The 18,444-nt window shown below is 53.1% G+C and overlaps 2 protein-coding genes and 1 long non-coding RNA gene across 7 annotated transcripts in view; 2 read left to right on the forward strand and 1 right to left on the reverse strand.

The window, feature by feature from the left end:
• Nucleotides 1-18,444, reverse strand: part of SH3RF2 (SH3 domain containing ring finger 2) — a 35,489-nt gene that overhangs the window by 13,058 nt on the left and 3,987 nt on the right. For both annotated transcript variants that reach the window (XM_084535781.1, XM_084535780.1), the window contains exons 2-4: nt 8,027-8,296; nt 5,498-5,593; nt 3,418-3,741 (exon numbers count right to left, since the gene is read on the reverse strand). In XM_084535781.1, the coding sequence (XP_084391907.1) occupies nt 3,418-3,741; nt 5,498-5,593; nt 8,027-8,296 (690 nt within the window). The remainder of the gene's footprint in view (nt 1-3,417; nt 3,742-5,497; nt 5,594-8,026; nt 8,297-18,444) is intronic.
• On the forward strand, nt 1,674-7,872 carry LOC311444549. The gene is made up of 3 exons (XR_014697946.1): nt 1,674-2,134; nt 2,402-2,501; nt 5,823-7,872. It is a non-coding gene; the product is annotated as an uncharacterized lncRNA (long non-coding RNA).
• The window catches only part of GRXCR2 (glutaredoxin and cysteine rich domain containing 2), a 30,002-nt gene continuing 19,778 nt past the window's right edge, over nt 8,221-18,444 (forward strand). Inside the window, exons 1-3 of one of the 4 annotated variants that reach the window (XR_014697932.1) lie at nt 8,221-8,266; nt 8,649-8,740; nt 10,384-11,458. Coding sequence is in view for 1 of the 4 variants with exons in the window: in XM_084535785.1 (XP_084391911.1) it covers nt 8,735-8,740 (6 nt within the window). In the remaining 3 variants the exon portion in view is untranslated. Of the gene's footprint in view, nt 8,267-8,648; nt 8,741-10,383; nt 11,459-13,470; nt 14,357-18,444 lie in introns of those variants that run through there. The other 3 variants (XR_014697933.1, XR_014697934.1, XM_084535785.1) reach the window with 3 other exon arrangements.

The raw sequence follows: 18,444 nt of genomic DNA on the forward strand, positions 1-18,444 counted from the left end.
CTTGCCTTGGGAGAAAACATTTGCTCAGCATGGTGGCTAATTTATCTAGGCCAGTAAAGGAGGACAGGCACAGGTGGGTCAGAGGCTCTCATGTACATCCTTCCTCTAGGAAAGGGAACCAGAGAGGTGGTGTGGGAAAAAGCAAAGAGGAAACTAAATATGGATAATGTGAGGGCTGTGATTACCATTTCATTAGTTCAGCAGTTAATTTCAAGGGCTTAGGATAAATAGGATGACCTCTCTGAGGCTAGTAAACTGCTCTTCCATCTCCAGTGTACTCTGCAGGCTGAAGGAAGCTTCCAGATGCAGGGAGCATGACATGGAGATGTTTCAGTCAGCTACAAGGCAACGTGGGTTAGCGTTCAGAGCTGCTTGATGGAATGAGCAGTAGAAATGGGTACTGGAGCTACTAGATATGGGAAATGCTAATCCTATTCCACAAGCATATACAAAAATGCAGATAAAAAAAATCCAACAAACTATATTAGCCAACTATACTGACTAGACAACATTCTTCAGTTAAGGAATTCTGCTGAAGGGCTCAAAGGACGTCACAGGTCTGTGAGCTGCCTCCTGCTCCCTCTCCCCTCTCCTCGGGCTGTGTCCCCTGGCACACGCAGCAGCACCTGCCCCTAGCCAGCAGGCTTGCAGCACGCTGGTGGTGGTCCCTGCTGTACCAGGAGGGAAAGGCACTGGCCTGTATCCTGTTGGGAGCTGCAGGACAGCATGCTTTAATGGAAATACATGTATTTCCTTGCTGCTGCAGACTGATTCAGCAATCAAGGTGTAAGGCCTTTCAAAGAAAATAGAATTTTTCTTGGGAAGGTGGACTCTTCCCTCTCACTTGAAAGTCCAATTATCTTTCAAATGGCAAACGCCAAACAATTTAATCTGAACTTTTTTGATTGGTTTTAGCTGGCTGCCTTGTTTACACGCTCGGCAGGGAGGCAGAGGATTAACTGGAACAAGGACAACGCAATCCCTCTCCTCCCGAGGAGTGCTGCCAGGCAGGGGGCAGCACGTGGCCGTAACACCCTGCACTCCTGCAACGCCTTGCTTGGAGGATCTCCAAGTGCTTTACAAACATTAGGAGATTAGCCAGGTCTCAGCCCGCAGAGGCGGGGAGGTTTCGTTATCTCTGTCTCACAGACGGAGGCCGAGGCCTATGGTGTGAGGTGGAGGCAGCAGCGCTGCTGCCTGGCCCTCACCAGTGCTGGGCCCGTGGGCTCGTCCCTCGGCCACTGGCAAAGCGCGTTGAGGGTGAGGAGTAGCGGTGCCCGGCGCTGGTGCAGGAAGGCCCAGGCTACTGAGCTCACTGCTCTGTGCCACCATTGCACTCCTCCAGTTTGTGCCCAGTGCCTCTTGTCCTGGTGTCATTCACAACTGAGCAGAGCCTTGCTCTGTCCTCCCTGCACGTATTTATAGGCACTGATAAGACCCCCCGAGTCTTCTCCAGGCTGAACAGTCCCAGGTCCCTCAGCCTCTCTGCACAGGAAAGGAGGGATAAACCGCGGCCTACTTTGTTCTCGAAACTTGCTCAGCCGGTGATTTCCCTTTCCTTCCCAGTGATGCTCTGTTTGTGAAAGGAATTGTCATGGAACCTCCGCCCTTTCAGACACGCACAAGCCACACGAGGCTTTTCCAAAGCCCCAGCACTTACTACCAAGGCTAAACCTCCACAGGAGGCTGCCGCCTGGGCAGACTAGCCCTTGGGACAGCATCAGCTCTCGCCTCTTCCATTGCTCCTCAGTCCTGCAGCTTCTGTTCTAATCAGGAGGGTTCCCTTATCAGCAACTTCAGCACCGCGGCTGTTCAAGCTGATTACTGTCAGGGAGCTGTATGCGTCCTCAGTGGGATACGACCAGCAGTATCTGGCTGGCAGTTCGTATCGAGGCTTGCACTAGAGTCTCAGATTTCCACCTCAGTCAAATACCGTAACCCAGAGATGGAGATGGAAAGAGGAAAAGCTGCAACCTCTGTGGCCACGTGCACAGCACATAGATCCCCCCCTAAATCTGCAGGAGAAAAATTACTGTTTATAAGAAAGGAAATTCAAACCGTTCTAAGGCAACAAGTTAACACATTCACTCTATTGCTTATGCTGTTGACAATAGCTCACGCTGAGACACTTTTGGTAAAATTATATTGGGTTCATGAGACATGATACCATTTCAATTGAATTATAGTTCTATTGTAAGGCTTCATTTCCTCTCACATAAACCAGGATCTAACATCCAAGGCTCTTCACAGGCTATTGCTAAGTACAAAATGCCTGCTGGGTTTTATTGCATAGACACTGAACTACCAGGGGCTGGCTTATTGCTTTATAAAATGTTAGAGCAACCTTGAGTATGAAAGATGCCATATAAATCTAAACAAAACCTTTTTTCTCCCATTTCAGATGATCTGTGAAGATCCTGTATTGAGATCTTTAGTCAGAGTGTGAAGAAGGAATGAGACTCTTTCGACTCCTAAAATAAGGAGAGGATATAGTCCAAAAGGTCAGTCTACTTTTATTAGCTCAGCCCCTAGTTCAGCTTCTCTCAGCACAGGCTTGGGTTTAGCCTGCCGGCAGGCAGGGGCTCCCTGGTAATTGCCCTCCCGTGGCAGGAGCCATTCATCTGAGAGAGGCAGGCAGCAGGCTGATTGAGGACAGGGCAGCAACCCTGACTGCTTTTCGGGAGGCTTGATATCCCTGCTTAGGAGCAACAGGAGGCTAGACCACTATTGCAGCAGACCTCCTAATGCGGCTTTTTGTGAGGAAGCCTGTCCTGCCGACAGCTTGTCCCTGAGGGTTAGAGCAGCACGCTGCCAGCTGCTTACAGGGCTGTGCCTCGGTGCCAGGGACCTGGTGGGCTCTGGGCGTGCGGCCCCATTTGCTGCGGGCTGCGCCACGTGCATGGTGCCAGCAGAAATGCTCCACAGGTGTCCAGCATCCCTGGATCCACCTGGACCAAATCCCCAGGCAGAGGAAAGGCTGTTACCAGCCACTGCCTCCCCTGCGCAAGGTGGGAGTGAGGCCTGGTGAGTGCCCCTGGGGATTTGTGTTCCACACTGACCCTTTTAAAATTAAAAATACTGGATTTTGCAAGTGAAGGTCTATGTTTTCTCTGAGAGCTCACCGCAGTACTGTAGGAATTGGAACAGGAGCACTTTATCTGAGTTTAGTTACTCTGATAACTTCACTTCTCTTTCTGTGAATTCCCCAGAGTCCCCAGACCTACGGACAGACCTTTCAATTCAGAAGGAGGGGAAAACATCACAGGCAGCCTGATGCTGCGGATGACAGTATCTCACTGATGCTGTCAGCCTGGGTATTGTGTCTCTGCACGTGTGTGCTTCAGCTTTCTGGGCACCCGCCTACACACCCAGTGTTTCTGTCCAGAGCCTGGACCCCGCACCGCGCCGCTCCCTCACCTGGGCAGGGGGGCCCTGGGGGGCGTCCGCCTGCTCGCTGCTGGGGGTGGCCACGCTGGGGTTGCTGGAGCTGATGAGCACCGGGGAGCTGATCTCCAGCACCGGCCGGTCGGCGGGCGCGTGCACCATGCGGTTCAGGGTGTTGAGGGCGGTGGTGATGGAGAACGGCCGCAGGCTCTTCCGCCGGGAGTCGGGCGCCTTGTGGAGCGCGGGCGGCTCCCTGCCCTTCGCTTTGGGAGAGGCCGTTCGCAGCGACGCGCACTTAAACGGGGGCGGCCAGTGGCTCTTGCTGGTCTGCAGGAGCTGCCTGGCCGTCGTGTTGGGCTGGAAGAGGCAGAAGAAAAGGCTGGTGATGCCGCTGCAGTGGTTCCCCTTCCTGCAGGCTCAGCCCAGGGGCTGCTCAGGAGCTTTAAGCTGCCCAGCAGCACAGCAGCGGGCAGGTTGCAGGTTTACAGGTTATCTGTACAAGTTGTGGCTCAGTTATGTCCTTGATAAGTTTTCAGTGACAAATTCTGAATGCAAAATTACCAATGCAGAGCTCACAGTGAAATTTTAATTGGTTTGAAACATTTGTTGCTTAGACAGAACATCAGTGAGGCTAAATGCCCCACTCCCCACCGATACTCTGCGGAAACTTCATCCCTTGCCTAAGCCCTTGACTTGCAGAGGTGCACAAAGATGGCAGGCTCACTAGCAGCATTGCAATAAAGCCAGCTGTAAATCAGAGGGGACATTTGGGCACACCTTCCTGTTCTGCATCATGCTGGCAAGCTCAGGTGCACCTGGCAATGGGATGCTGCATCTCTACTGCCGAATTTAGGAACAGACTTGGAGAAGCTCTCACTGATAGCAGCTTCCCAAGCAAAGCTGGAGCCTCCCATTACGTCTCCGTAGCCCAGGATGTTCATGGCTCATTGCTGTTGCCCCTGAAAAGAGCCCAGCTTGGTAACCATCGGTTTTAATGAGAGAAGAGCCAGGCCCTGAGTTTGCACAGAGGCAACAATCAAGCAGTATTTCTTGGAAACTGCTGATCACTACAGTATTAATAGCAAAGGGCATGTGGTGACAATGTTTTTCACCATGATGACTGCCAAAGGAATTAATCATGATTTACTGCTGACATTAACGAATTGCAAAACTTTGAGATTCTCACCCACTCATGTGAGGCAATATGCCTGGCTCCGCGGATGAAGGAGAATTAGGCTAACACAGAACAGGTAGTTGTCTCTCAAGCGTTATCATTTTAAAGCATGGATTGTTTTCACATTTCCCTCCTCCTCACTTCTTAAAGCAAGTTTTAAAAAGCATTGTGTATGCATACGTACACATATAAGGTGGTAATATTGTCATTTATATATGTAATCATACTTTAGCCAGAACCAAAACCAATTTTCTGCCTTTTCTAACACCAGGGGACTTGACAAAGAGGGGCACAAACTGGAACATCAAAGCCAAAGAAAGCCTCACGTTCCCCAAAGTAGATCTACCTTTGCTTTCTCCATAACTAAGAACTTTCTCCATAACGAATTCCCTGGTGTCTTTACATGGCCCTAGCTAACTTATTTCTGTTAACGCCAGAGTTAAATAAGTCATTTTTGAAGCTAAAATGATTTCATTAAATGAAAAGACGTTCTACAAAATGTATTAGAGCTTCAAATTAGATGTTTTACTGATGTCCTTTTATAAAATAGCCACAAAGAGGCGCTTGCTGTAATTATGATGATTATAAGTATTAATTTTATTTCTAGGAATTCTTGTTGGTGCCATGTACACCCTGCATCCCCAGCTGAGCCGTAGGAACACAATTAATGTCTAGACCGGTGCTCACAAAGGGCTGGCCGGGAGCAGGCGGCTGCAGGGGCTCCGGGGGAGGACGCCGTGGCCAGGGAGCGCCGGGACAGGCGCCTGCGAGGGGTGGCTCCGGTGCTCGGCCTGGGTTTGGAGCTTTGCCCCCCCCGTTTCTCTGTGCCGAGGAGGCTTCGCTGCGGTGGGACGGGGCGCAGGGACTCGCTCTGCCCGGGATGTGGCAGCGGCCAGCGCGCGGCGCGGTGGAAGCGCAGGTGCGAGCAGCTGTACCTACCTCCACGAACAGGACAGGGAAGATCCCTACTTTGTCGCCTAACTTGCCCTCTGCCCAGTTTCCATCAACTCTGCTGATGACGGTGATGATATCACCCTGAAAGGCAGGAGCACATTGTTACCAGCCGTCTCTTGTGGGAGAGGTGGATGGTGGGTGTGAAGATGGGCTCGCCCTGTAATTTCACAAAGCAGCCTTGTTAGGCAGCCTTGCCGGTGTCCCCTACAAAGTCCTCTGTTCGGCAAAGCTTTTGGTATGTATTTATTCTGAAACACAAGCTCCTCTGTCCTTATTCAGCACAATGCTCAAACACGTTTTTAATTTAAAGGTGCAAGCGTGGCTGAATCGGGACCATGGACACGCGTCTGACAGAGGAGACATGAAAAGCAGAGGAGCTTTCCACTTGTTTGAAGGTTTCCACCGCGTGGAAATGCTTCTGTAATCACCATGCCCAGAACTAATAATGAAAATGGTATTTTAGCTACGAATGAAGCAAAAAATCCCTGTGTAAGTGTCCAGGTAATTGGTGTCATGATGCCCAGAAACTCCGATCATTACTTCGGGAGCTGAAATAACCTGATGTTACTGGCATGTAGGTATTGAAATGCTCTGGAGGAAAAAAAGCTAGTTTGTGTTGACGAATAGCTAAATCTCTTTAGAAAGACTCACGTTTCTGAGCAATCCAGCAAAATTAAATCTTGTCAATTTTTAATATGCTTTGATTTCATCATTTTAATGAAATCTGCTGTAGGTTTATGGGGGGCAAGTAAAGAGAACTCTACAAGATTTTTTTTTTATCTCTTTTGAACCAATGAACAAAGTTTGGGTTTAAACTTTTATCTGCTCTGAGGTTCAAGGGGTCAGAGAAGGCTGGGTCCTGCCGGCCAAAATGTTTACGCCCATGCAGGGTACAAGCACGAACCTTCTACCTGAATTGGTGGAAATTTTATGTTTCTCTTGCAGCAGGTGAATGACTCTTCAGGCTCAGACAGGCAAATGGGAGCTGGCTACTGGCTACTTCCATGAACAAGAGCAAGAGATTGCTCTTCAGTGCCGCACACAGGTCCAGGCTTGTGGCCAGCTCTCTGCAGCTTCTCCTGAGAAGCCAGATGGACCCGGCAGCCCTCAGACATTCCGTGACTTGGTGGTTCTGTGAACTCTGGCCTCACCCATCCAAGGCTCCGCTGTGCCTCTGCTGGAGTTCCCCTGCCTGCTGCGGCTCCTGGAGGGAATCATTTACAGGGTTTGCAGTGAGAGGGCTCCCCAGGCTGCTCTGCATCACTGAGCATCGCATCACCTGGAGGCTTCTGCAGAGGGGAGCTGCTGAAGTTCCAGTGCCAATCTTCCCAAACTCCATGCAGAAACACCTGACGGGTGTTGCAGAGCTCGGGGAGAGGAGGATGTTCGTGCCTCTTTGAAGAAGCATCTGTTTGTTTTAGATGTGTGCTCACTCCCCGTGTGTGAACTCTGCTGTGGGAGAGGAGAGGAGCACAGCCTCCCAAAAGCAAATAAACAGAGTGAGTAAGCCCTGAAACAAAGGCAAATAAAGTGGAAGAGAAAAAAGACACACAGACAGCAGGAAGCTGAGGAAGGCGCCTCCTGCTAATAAGTAAATCCTAATGACAAAGGAAGGACTGCTGGCTGCCCAGGCTCTCTGCATCGGCGCTAGCAAGCTGAAAACCCCCACTTCACAGGGCTGCTGCTGATGTGCAGCGCTGTTCCAAACCGTTTTTTTCTTTTGTTTCCTCCCCTTCTTAGTCAGAAACCACATCTGGCTCCTGGCTGTTTGATTTCCCATCCCCTGGCCTCCCCACATCCGGCTCTGACTCCTCAGACACCTGGCCTGGACCACAGCCTCCCTCCCCTGCCTCTCCTTTCTGCTGGGGAGAGCTCGAAGAGCCTCGGCCTGTGCTGCCAGCTGGAGAGAACAGAGGTGGCTTCCCTGCTAGGACACTGATGCCTCCAGGCACTGCTTTCTCTGCTGTGCTTTGTGATGCCTCACCTCCTTTTGACAGTATAGGGACAATTGACTTTGCTGGGAGGTGCAGTTACTCAGAAAAGTGTGTCCTCTAACCGAGAGCAAATGCAAGCTCCGCAGCCTTTGGGGAATAAAAGCAAAGGCAGTAAAAGTTCAGGTCCTACCCTGCCAGTGTGTGCATTGGCTGAATATGTTCGGGCTGCAGAAGTGAGGTATTACCAGACTGGAAGCAATTTTCTGTAACGTGTCAGTGGGTGTCTTTTTGGTGCGTTGTGGTGCTGAGAGCAGCCCACCACCAGCAGCTGCTCCTCGTCAGCTAAAGCAGCTGAACCCAGGGGCTGAAATTGCTGCTCAAGATGACCTCATCCTGACTGTGTCTGTGCATGCCCTCAGGGAGCCATGGGGCTTTAGCCACTGCTGCCAGTGTCTGAAACCTTTCTGACTTTCAGAAGAGCTGCTCTAGCGCTGTGAAGCAGCCAAACGCGATACAATCCACAGAAGAAAGCCAGCCCAGCCCGTGTCACCCAGCCTTTGGCTGCACAGGGTGGTGTTACCTTGTGAAATGTCAGGCACTCTTTGTTTTCACTTTTGTCCCTGCTTCTCAGGTCAAAGTTGTAAAGTGCTCTGCAGAGGGGTGGTGGCAGGGGCAGGTGCTTGATGACTTGCACAGAGCTGGCTGGGAAGACGCCGCTGATCCCGTTGGCCTCACCCAGGTACCAGTTCTCATCCAGCTGTCGGAGCAGCATGATGATGTCCCCTTTGTTGAACCTCAGCTCGCCGGGATTGTGCCCTCGGTAGGTGTACAGTGCCTTGGCTCGTGGAACCTGTGGGATGAGAAACAACCCTTAGAGCTCAGCTGTGACAATGGTGTTTCACATAGACAGAATTCCCCAAAAGTACTTGGTAATTACTGGGAAAAAGTTAGAGGTCTAAGGCTGAAGCATGCATTTACAGTGATTAACTACCCACATCCTTTCTTGATGTCTTTTTCTAATGAAGAAGCTCCAAAATACTTATTCCAAATTTGTATCTAGATGAAAAGCAGGCTGAACTTGTCTGAGAATATTAAGAAACAATTAATGCCTTAAACTCGTCTTCCCATGGGATTTTTCTGCCTGCTCTAAGCTCTCTTCTAATAAAATGCCTGTTGTAATGAACATGGTATTTCTGTTTCAGCATGTCCGGAGGTGACAGCAGCTGTGGAGCACCTGATGGCTGTCACCTGCAGGGCCCAACACAGCATCTTCAGGAGCAGCTACGGGATGCAGGTGGGTGCAGGTGCCTTCCTGTGGGCATTGCCCCACTTCAACACTGTGTGACTGTGGTTTTATGTCAGCCTTTAATCTGAGTTACAGGAAGAGAGGTTTTCTTAATGTTATTGTTGCTGCAGTATAATATGAGAAAGAAGAGAGATACTAAACCTAGCGGAAATGAGGGAACTTTACTATCTTGACTCTCATTGAAATGAAGCCACAAGGTTCACTTAAAATAACAGCTTTCCTGACCTTTATCTGTACTAGAAAACTCAATTTAATTTAATACACAATGCAACAGATCATTTAGATGGCTGAATAGATGCAGAGCCAGCCCTGGCCTTGCTGCTGTGAACCCAGGCGGTCTGCTCTGGGGCTGCCTGCAGCTGCTTTCCTGCAAGGAGCGCCGTTAGGATGGAGATTTCTGCTGAGGTCCTCTAGATGTGTGTTTTGAAACGGCAAAGCCGAAAGGCTTGCTCTTTATGAACTTGTGTGGAGATCCCTCGAGCATGGTGCTGTGTCCCACAGAGGCACATCCTGAAACAAGGATCCCTCCTGTGGGCCCTGCAGCCCTGGCACAGCCCCAGTGGGTGCAGAGCCCTGGCTCTGCAGGTGGCTGGTGGTGGAAGTCGTAGTCAGGGGAACAGACGTCCTCGTGTGTGCTTGTGAAGCATTACGTGCGTACCGATGCTGTTTTAGCACAGGCTTGTGTTTGTACACCACATTTCCATCATGTATCGGGTGAGCAGTCCTTGCCTCACATCCAGCTGGGAACAGCGGGCACAGCAAGATGCTTGGCAGTGGTGTGCCGATGGGAGAAATTGCTTCTTCACTCGAGGCAAATAGTGATTGGTTTTGGCGTGAAGTAAGGCAGCAGTATGAACTAAACTGTAATCTGAACTATTAGAGGTGCAGGTATTGCTTTCTTTGAACTGTACCAGATTCCTGGCTTTGATAGTATCCTGTGTTGTGGGTTTGCTCTCCTTAATCCCTCCGGATTAACAGTAACGCTGTTTCTGACCGTGGGAGCTTTGCTGCCTTCGGTGCGAATCCTGCGTTACGGGACGGATCCATTTTCTGCCTTCTGACACGGCAGCGTCTCCCTCAAAGGGCTCCTTGGACCAGAGGGGAGGCTTTGCACTGGGGCTGGGGAAAGCAGCGCTGGCAGAAGGGACCAGGCCCACAGCGCGTCCCCCTGCCTGCCGCGGGGCTCCATCTCCTGGCTTTCTGTGGGGGGCTGCGGCATGGACGGGTGGGTGGCGAGGGGACCGCGGGGCCGGGGGCTTCACTTCCCCGGGTTGGTCCCCCTGGGAGGGCAGGAAGGGGAAGGGAGACGCAGCGCTGATCCCTGGAGTGTGGAAAAGACCACAGAAAATGTTTTGAGTCTGGGGAAAAGATCTTTCAGCACTCCTAAATGCTGACACTTGGTAGGGAAAAGGAGCCAATAAGTGGAAAAATTGTATGTACTGCGCTTCCTTCAAAGCATTTGGAACAGGAAGCAATTAGTTTAATGTTTAGTTCTAATTGACTCGTCCGTTAATTTGCACTAATAGTAAATGCATGCGCTTGGCTTGTTAACACTGAAAGCACATTGCTGAAAAAAAGGGAAATCATGAAAATCAGAGTCAGGCAAGCTTTGTTCTGCCATCCATCCTCAGAGCACAGACTGGAAATACTGACTCGGGCAGCACTCGAGCGAAGAAACCATTGCAGATGCCTGCCTGGGCACGCACACCTCCTCCAGCAGGGCCCAGGCTGCGGGTCTCCAGGGGAGAAAACCTGCAGGGTCACGGGAGGGCTCGGCCGCATCCGCGAGACTCGGAGACACTCCCAGTGTCAAACCAGGACGAGGAGCACGGCTGGAGTGCTTTAGGAGTGACCAGAAAACGTAAAGGACTCGTGCAGACTGTGAGAGCAGGGCTCCTAGAAGGGGAACGCAAACGTCCGGGAAGATGAGAGAGTGGTTGCACAACGAAATAAGGCCAAACATAAAAGGCACCAAGAACGAGTTATGGAAATGTATTAAAAATAAGAGAAACTCTGAAATGAAATGCAAACCTATTACTGCTGGGAAATGGTGAACAAGCAATGGGGTAGTCTGGAATGTTCTTTCTCCAGCAAGAAAAAGGATGATCAGATACCCTGAGAAATTAATTTTAATGAGACAGGAGTGTGGGCCTGACTAGAGGACTGAAACCTGGCTGGAACAGAGGTGTTTGTGACATGAGGGCTTGCAGAAACTCACCCCTGAGTGCGTGAAGAAAGGGTCAGGTACCCTCTGAGCAATTAGTGCTTGTCCGCAAGAGCTCCTGGAAGGCAGAACTGCTCCTGCAGGACGGGAATAAAGTTTCTGAAGCTGTGTGTGGCCACGACCCCTGCCTCCAGACATGCCCATGCAGAGCTGAAGTTTTGTTATAGGAAAACTCGTCTCCCTGGGTGCAGCAGAGTATTTCTGGCATTGCTAGAAATACCAGCAGCAGTGCACCTGGTGGGCAGGGTTGGCGCTTTCGTGGCCCTGCCACAAGCGCCAATTTGTCTGGCAAATAGCGCACGGGGGTCTCCTGGCTGTGCAGGGCAGGCGGGATGCGGCCAGCGCTGGGGTACGGGCTGCTGGCTCCCATGGTGGGGGGCCCAGCCACAGCTCCCGGCTGGGGAGGACGAGCAGGTCTGGTGCTCTCGGGCTGGGAAGACGCCAATGGAAATGGCCCTGGCTTGTGGCTCGGTGCCGGGAGGCTGCGGGGGAAGCGAGCGCAGCCGGCGGCGGGGCCCCTGGCAGCATCAGCGGAGCCTCCCAAACCCGTCCTGGGAGAAGGGCCCGCGGCACTCCCAGCTCGCTGCCGCAGCCCTGAGGTTCCTCGTCCCCGCTGCTTCCCCCGGCTGGGAGCCTGTGGCCTGGGCACCCCATGGCTGTGCCCTCTGGGACATTCCCAAAGTGGCGTGAGGGGTAACGGGCTGGGCCAGGCCAGACTGGGCTTTCTTCCTCTGGCCGCGGTCACAGCCTTCACTTCTTTACCTCTTCTTTCACCTTCCTCTCACTTCCATGCCCTTTCAAATCTCACTGCTCCTTCTGCTTTCCAGCATCTCTCTAAGTCTCGTTTTTTCTCCCAGCTGTGTCCTGGAGCTTGTAATGATGAATTGGCAGAATCTCACCCGCTGCTTTGTAGAGCAGAGCTTGTATTCGCTCATTGAAACTTGTTGCAAAACATGTGGATGCAAAATTATACTTAATATTAATGGTTATATGCTTCTTTAGCATCCCAAAAAATATTCAGAATCTTGGTCTTTTGGGACTTCTTAGTCGTTTTGCACACTCACAAGCTGAGGTCAGTGTGTCCCTTCATGGCCACCTCGCCAGGAATCGTTACAAAGCTGGTAAGCCCACGGGGCGGGTGCACCCCGTGGCTGTTCCCCACCCAGTGGATTTGAGGCTGGTGGGGGAGAAAGGGTTTTCTGACCATTCTTGGTATTTGGCACTGGCTGTGCTAGGCAGCCATCCAATACATCTGAGTTTCCCTCCGTACAAAACAAAGACGCAAATTAAAAATATGCACATGTGTGTGTAAAGAAGCGATTCAAAGCATCCCTTCATAGCTGGGAGAAATGTGCACTATAATTATCTTAAATGAGCTAGTTATAACGTCCTCGTTATTGACAGAGGGTTAACGTAAGAGCACACCCTCACAGCACTGGTATTGAAAAAAGAGAAGTGTACGGGGCTGCGGGGTGGGGGTCACTGGGGGCTGGCAACTCACGGTGCCAGGGGCGAGGAAGGGGAGCTCCCAGCACAGCGCTCTCCCTGCGCACCCCGTTGGTGGTGCCAGGCGATGAGGCTGTGCCGGTGGCAGTGCCTGTGCCTGAGCAGGACAGAGGTGCTGGGCAGCAGGGGGCCGACACACACACACAGACACACACAGACACACAGACACATGCCTGTGCTGGGCTCCGCTCACTGCCTCCTGCCTGGCCAGGCAGCGCCCACCCCGAGCGGCCACGGTGCTGAGCTCAGCGCTTCCCAGCAGCTCTGCCTGCTGCAGGAGGGTTGGCATCCGTGCCGTGCAGAGGCAGCGATATTGCCACGGCCCCACCATTCCCTAACACCTAACAGACACCCTGAGATGAGAGATTTATTCTAGGATAGTGCTAATCATTGCCAGGAAGAGAAGAAATCCACTCCTGGATGTTTTCCAGCTTGGTTTCTCTCCCAGTAGACACTTTGGATTCTGTGTGGAAGTGTTTTGGGGTTGTTTTTCATTTGAGGCTCTAACGCCTCGGGGCTGTTGGAGTGTTTGACGCTGTTCGGGGCGGGGGGCACACAAGGAGCTGCATCCCTGGGGCTCACCCACGGGGCGATGCGAGGCAGCGCCCTGCCTGCCCCTGACGCCCTCATGCTGGCTCCATGCCTGCGTGCCGGGAGCCCAAGTCTGAGCTGGGACTGGGACCCACGGTGCTGCTGCATGCCGAGCTGCAGGCACCCACCACCCACATCAGGCTCCAAAGGGCATGGCGGCCTTTGGTAACGAAAAATAATCATTAAAAGCTGCATCCATTTGATGGCTAGATTTCTGCAAGCCTCCTTTAACGTCCTGCCAGGGACTGCCAGCCTTTCAGCTGGGATGAATGAGCCCTGCCTCGTTTCCTTTGTGTGATCAGTGCAGTTTTTAGGGCTCTTTAGGATCCAGTTGGATGAAAAGAGCTATTTGAATGTAAATTAATTGCCATTACAATTCTGTTTTTCTGCTTTTCAGCAGAGGAGATAACTCCAGCCTTGTCACATAGAACAAAACCATCAAAAGCGAACTTGTCATTTCAATCTCCTCATGTAATTATGTTCTGAGGCTTCAGACAGTTGGGTAGTTTCGGCATTCCTTCTCCCGAGGAGGATGGCTCGCATCTTCCAGGCGCCAGCAGGCTGCTCGTGCAGGCGGAGCAGCTGGGGGGGCGCGAGACGGGCTGCGGCCAGGGGCTGGGGGCGAGCGCACGGACACGGCCGGGTATGGAAAGCGTTGTCTGCAGCTACGGGTGCTGCTGGGTGTGTTCACCAGCTGGGGAGATGAACCCTGACCAGCGGGGCACGAGGCGGCAGGCACTGGGCACTGGCGCAGCCCCGTGGGGTGATGGCAGCGGGGGGAGCGCTCGTGGCCTGCTCACCACTGGGCTCAGGATGGGAGCCGTGCTGAGACCTCCTGAGGCCGCTTCTGAACTTTGCCTGTTGTTATTCTGGCTGTGTAATGCAGGAGGGGGGGGAGTGGGAAACAGGGAAAATGGTTAAAGAAAGTGCAGAGCAGCTTTTACCACAAGAAGCTCAGAGGATTCTGCACCCAGCAGCTGCCTGACTCAGTGCTGACGCGCACCCACCCCTGAGGTGGAGCTCAGCGGCTGCTTGCAGGAGCTTCCCAGCGGCTGAGAGGAGCACAGTGCCATATTAGGCCTCACCTGGCCCGCGTGAAACCGCAGGAGAGACTCTAGGCAGGCAGAACGAGTGCCAAGATGCAAGCAGCGCAGGCGTTACGCCAGGGCTTGGCTTCGTTTCGGGGATGTGCTCTCCTGGGCGCAGGTGGAGCTGCACAGGGGAGGACGGGGGGATCAGGCGGGGGGACAGGGGAGTGCTGGAGACATGAGGGGGGCGCAGCGTGAGCACGGCCAGGCACCCAGTGCGGGGCCGTGGCTGCAGCACCCGCACCGAGCCCCCCGCCTCCTCCCCGCCGGCGGCTGCTATCAGATGGCCGTGTCTCTGCTGCAGTCAGCACTCTGGGATAGTGGCTACCTTGTGTGTCACGGCTTTAAGCCGCATGGAAAACAAAATGTGTCAGCCCTCAGCATGCCTGGTCATGATTCTTCGGGACCTTGCTTCTCAGCCGTGGCCGTGTGCCACGAGGGAGGAAACCCGGGCACTGCTCCTCTCCGCTTTCTGCCCTCGCGTGTTCCTGCCGGCTGTGCCGCCTCCCTTTGCCGGGAAGGGGAAATCGTGCTGCCGCCCCAGCTCCCAGTGCTGCTGCTCTGAGGTCACTGTCCTCGCGGCCTTGGCTGTGCTCACTCTCGCCCAGAGCTGGACCTGGAAGCAGGAGCCCTTCTGCCCTTTCTGCACTTACATCTCCTGAAGGAGGCTGACTGACCCTGGAACCGAGTTATGCAAGAACCAAGCAGATGTGGTTTCCCAGCAGGCAGGGCTTGCTCTCCCTTCTCTTCAAAGCCAGCAGGAACTTCTGGGCCCATCAGTTGTTCAGGACCCAAAGGAAACCCTTGCAAAGGGATCTGATTTCCAAAGGACAGATGTTTGTCTCTTAAAAACAGTGCCTAAACTGCATTGCCCATCCTGGCACCCAAACAAGAGGGAGATTCCCTGAGCTAAGAGTAAAAGGCTAGGCTCAAATATCCACTCACAGGGTCCTAAGGAAAAAGTTTTCTTAAGAACAAAGACTATGATTCTTTATTCAGCTGCACAGCAGAATTCCAATGCTCAGTGGAGTTTGAGTACCTGACAGTTAGTAACAGCACAGCAAGAGCCTGCATTTAAGGGCAAGTGCTGCAGCTTCCCCTGTGAGAAGAGCAGAGGAGATGTAAGGGAGAGGAGGGGAGGCTCCGACTGCAGCAGGGCATCGGCGTCCTCCCTGCCGGCAGTGAGCCCCCGGGGCTGCCTCTGAACTTTGCCCCGGCAGAGCCACGCAAGAGCTTTTCTGTCCCTGTGCCCCCAGCCATCGTGGGGAGCAGCACCAGGCAGGTGCCATGCGGCAGGGCCCGGGGATGTGCTGGCCACAGGTGGGGAAGCTTGGCGAGAAGAAGGGGAGCCTCAGACTTTCAGCCTCCTCGCTGACCACGGCGCTTAATAGGTGAACGCGCTACCCTGCAGAAATCCTGTTATTCTATTCCTGACTTGCCAGCTGAGGCTGACTCATTGCCTTGGTAACAAATTAAAACACTTTCATGTGTTAGCTCAGCGCCCAGTTTTGTGGAACCAGGGAAACTTGCTCCTGCTGCGGGCCCCAGTGCCCTGCGCAGAGCAGCCCGGGAGCGCCCCGGCCCCGCTGCGGCCTCAGGCCCCGGTGGGAGCTGCGCGGAGCCGCCCGCGTGGGCCGAGCCGCCTGCCCCTTCCCATCCCCTGGCTCTGGGGCTGGAGTCCTGCACAGGGACCCCTGGCCAGGAGGACGAGTGGCTCTGTACCGCCCTGTGTAACACTGGCTCTGCTCGTAGCCACCTGCTTCTGGGCAGCCGAATGCGCTGCTGTGGAACGCGCCTCTGTGGGGTGCGAGTTGTCAGGCGATCGATACTGAGGCGGCTTTACTCTCTTCGATAGATATGGGATGTTGAAACTACATGCAAAGGGGGGAGAAGCCATACGATGGGGTGTGCGTACGAGGCCAAGCAGGGGGCAGTCCCTCAGGTTGCCCTGATGAAGGCATCTGGAGGAGAACTGGGGCAAATCCATCCTCCCAGAGGGTCGCAGGACCCCACAGCGTGCAGCAAAATGCAGCACCTTGATTTCCAGGGGAAGAGGCAGCCAGGGCAGGTGGCTGCCAGGCTCAGGGATGTCCCGCAGCCGGAGGGCAGCCTGCACCACCCTGAGGTGGAGCCGATGGGATGTGCGGAGCTCCCCTGACTGCAAGGCCCATCCGGCTCCTGCCCAGTGCCACCCAACCCTGACATGTCTCAGTCCTGTGATGGCGCAGGAACCGGCTTTTGTTTTCCTTAGGGAAGTTGCTCAGTGGTCGGGGTCAGAAAACGTTTGCTCCTGCTGGGTGCAAGCATGAAGGTTGCTTTGAATAAGGTTTTGAAAAGAGCCAGCAATCCAAATCCTGTCTGTCAAATTCAGAAAGGAGCTGGAGATGTTTCTGGAGGAGCAGAAAATACCAAGGCGCAGGCACTATATATAGACGCCCATGTGAAGGTGGCGATGTTGGAGTGTGGTGTATTTTTATCCCGATAGAGGTGTTATCTGTCTATCTCCATGAAGTGCTGGAGGGGGCTGTTGCAGCACTCGGTTCATGCAAAGAGAGAACAGCCGAAGTCACAGGTAAAGAGGCACGGTCTGTTTCCACGGGCAAGCCGTCCCTCTCGCAACCCTTCTCTTCCGTCTCATTTGGCCTTGTGTTTGCTGCAGGACAGAGCCCACTGCCCCTGCAGCTGCTGGGTGCCTGCCCTAGCTCTGTGCGCTGCAGCACAGCGTCCTCATCCCTGGCAGCGCCAGGGCCGTGCTGGGCTGCAGCCCGCTGGGACGGACGCTTCGGCAGAGCAGGAACCGCATCTCGCACACGCCAGGGGCGGCTCCTCAGAGTTCAAAGGATTCAGCGTAAATTATTTACGCATTCACCTCCCAGCAAATCCTTTCATTTCTGAGTTCCAGACAGTTTATTACGTGGAGATCCTGAAAATCCTAAGTCTTGGCCTCTTGGCATAGACGTTAAAGATCTTAAGCCTGGCCAGACGTCCCCGGAGCAGCTTCCCAGGCTGTGCTCACCGGCCACATGCACAGAGCTGGAGTGCGCCCGGCCTGCGTTGGGACTCGGGAGGCACGTTCAGAAGGGCTGTCAGTGCCACCCAGTGAGAAAGAGTTTGGGGTGGGCTGCAACTAAAATATTCCCTGTCCTCTCAGGGCTTCAGCTCCTTGGAGCTCCCGCCTGCAGCCGGCATGGCGTGTTGATTGTGCAGCAGCTCTGCTGGGAACTGCTCGCACTTCACGCAGGATGTTGTGAATTCTTGGCTTGCTGTGTGACGAGGGGATTTATTTTGTTAATTATTTATTTTTGTGTTGGCTTCATGGACACTTGTGAGGCTGAAGAGCAACAAGCTGTCAAGAAAACACCTCCGAGAGGAGAAACTTCAGTCTAACTTGAGATTTCTCAGCTCCATGGAGTAATTCAGTTTATTTATAGAAGGTCTTTTTGAAAAAGCAAAGCATGTCCTGTATCCCACTTTTGATGGCATATCTGGCTGCAGTGCGGCATGGCGCACATTAATTTTGCTTTGTAGCGTGAAGTGGTGTGCAATATTGGCAGTAATTAGCAGTCTGTGCGGACTGGGGCAGTCTTTCTTTGGAGACCACACCACCTTCCAGCGCATTGCAGACGAACGCTGCATTTGGGGTTACCCAGGAAGCAGCTGCGGTGGGGCAGCTGTGCTGGAGCAGGGCCGCAGGAGCTCCATGCCCCTTGGGGTGAAGCAGGCCTTGTCTGATGACACGAAGGCCAGACCAGTGCCAGCGCTACCCAAAACCCAGCAACAACCTCAGTGCGCCCTGAAACGCCGCTTGGTTATGTGCATACAAGCAAAAAAAATGCCTTTCAGGGCCACGTGCATCCCTCAGCGCAATGGTGCCACCTCCCCCCGTGCCAGCCCAGGGACAGGACAGGGACGGGCACAGGATGGGGACACGCTGCCTGCGGGGTGGTGGGGACAGGCAAGCACCGGTCACGTTCCTGGGGCTCTTAGCGTCTGGGTGCCAGTGAGGCTGCAATCAAGATGCTCACGAGCTATCTCTGCATCTGACCAGCTGGTTTTACTACTCATCATTTTCCCCTGGTTTGGGCTTTTTGAACTCGGGTCATTTCAAGAGTACTATCAAATCCTTGAAGATGCAGAGATGAGAAAGTTAAAATCAGCTCAGAAGTTTGAACTTTTCCACAAAAGAGATCTAAAAATAATCTTAAAACCAGATTTCTGTTTTGGAAGATGTCTTTGTGCTTGCTAAATAATAATAATAATAATAATGGTAGTAGGAGTAGTAA

Source organism: Aythya ferina (assembly GCF_964211825.1).
Source record: "Aythya ferina genome assembly, chromosome: 14".
Classification (NCBI taxonomy): domain Eukaryota; kingdom Metazoa; phylum Chordata; class Aves; order Anseriformes; family Anatidae; genus Aythya; species Aythya ferina.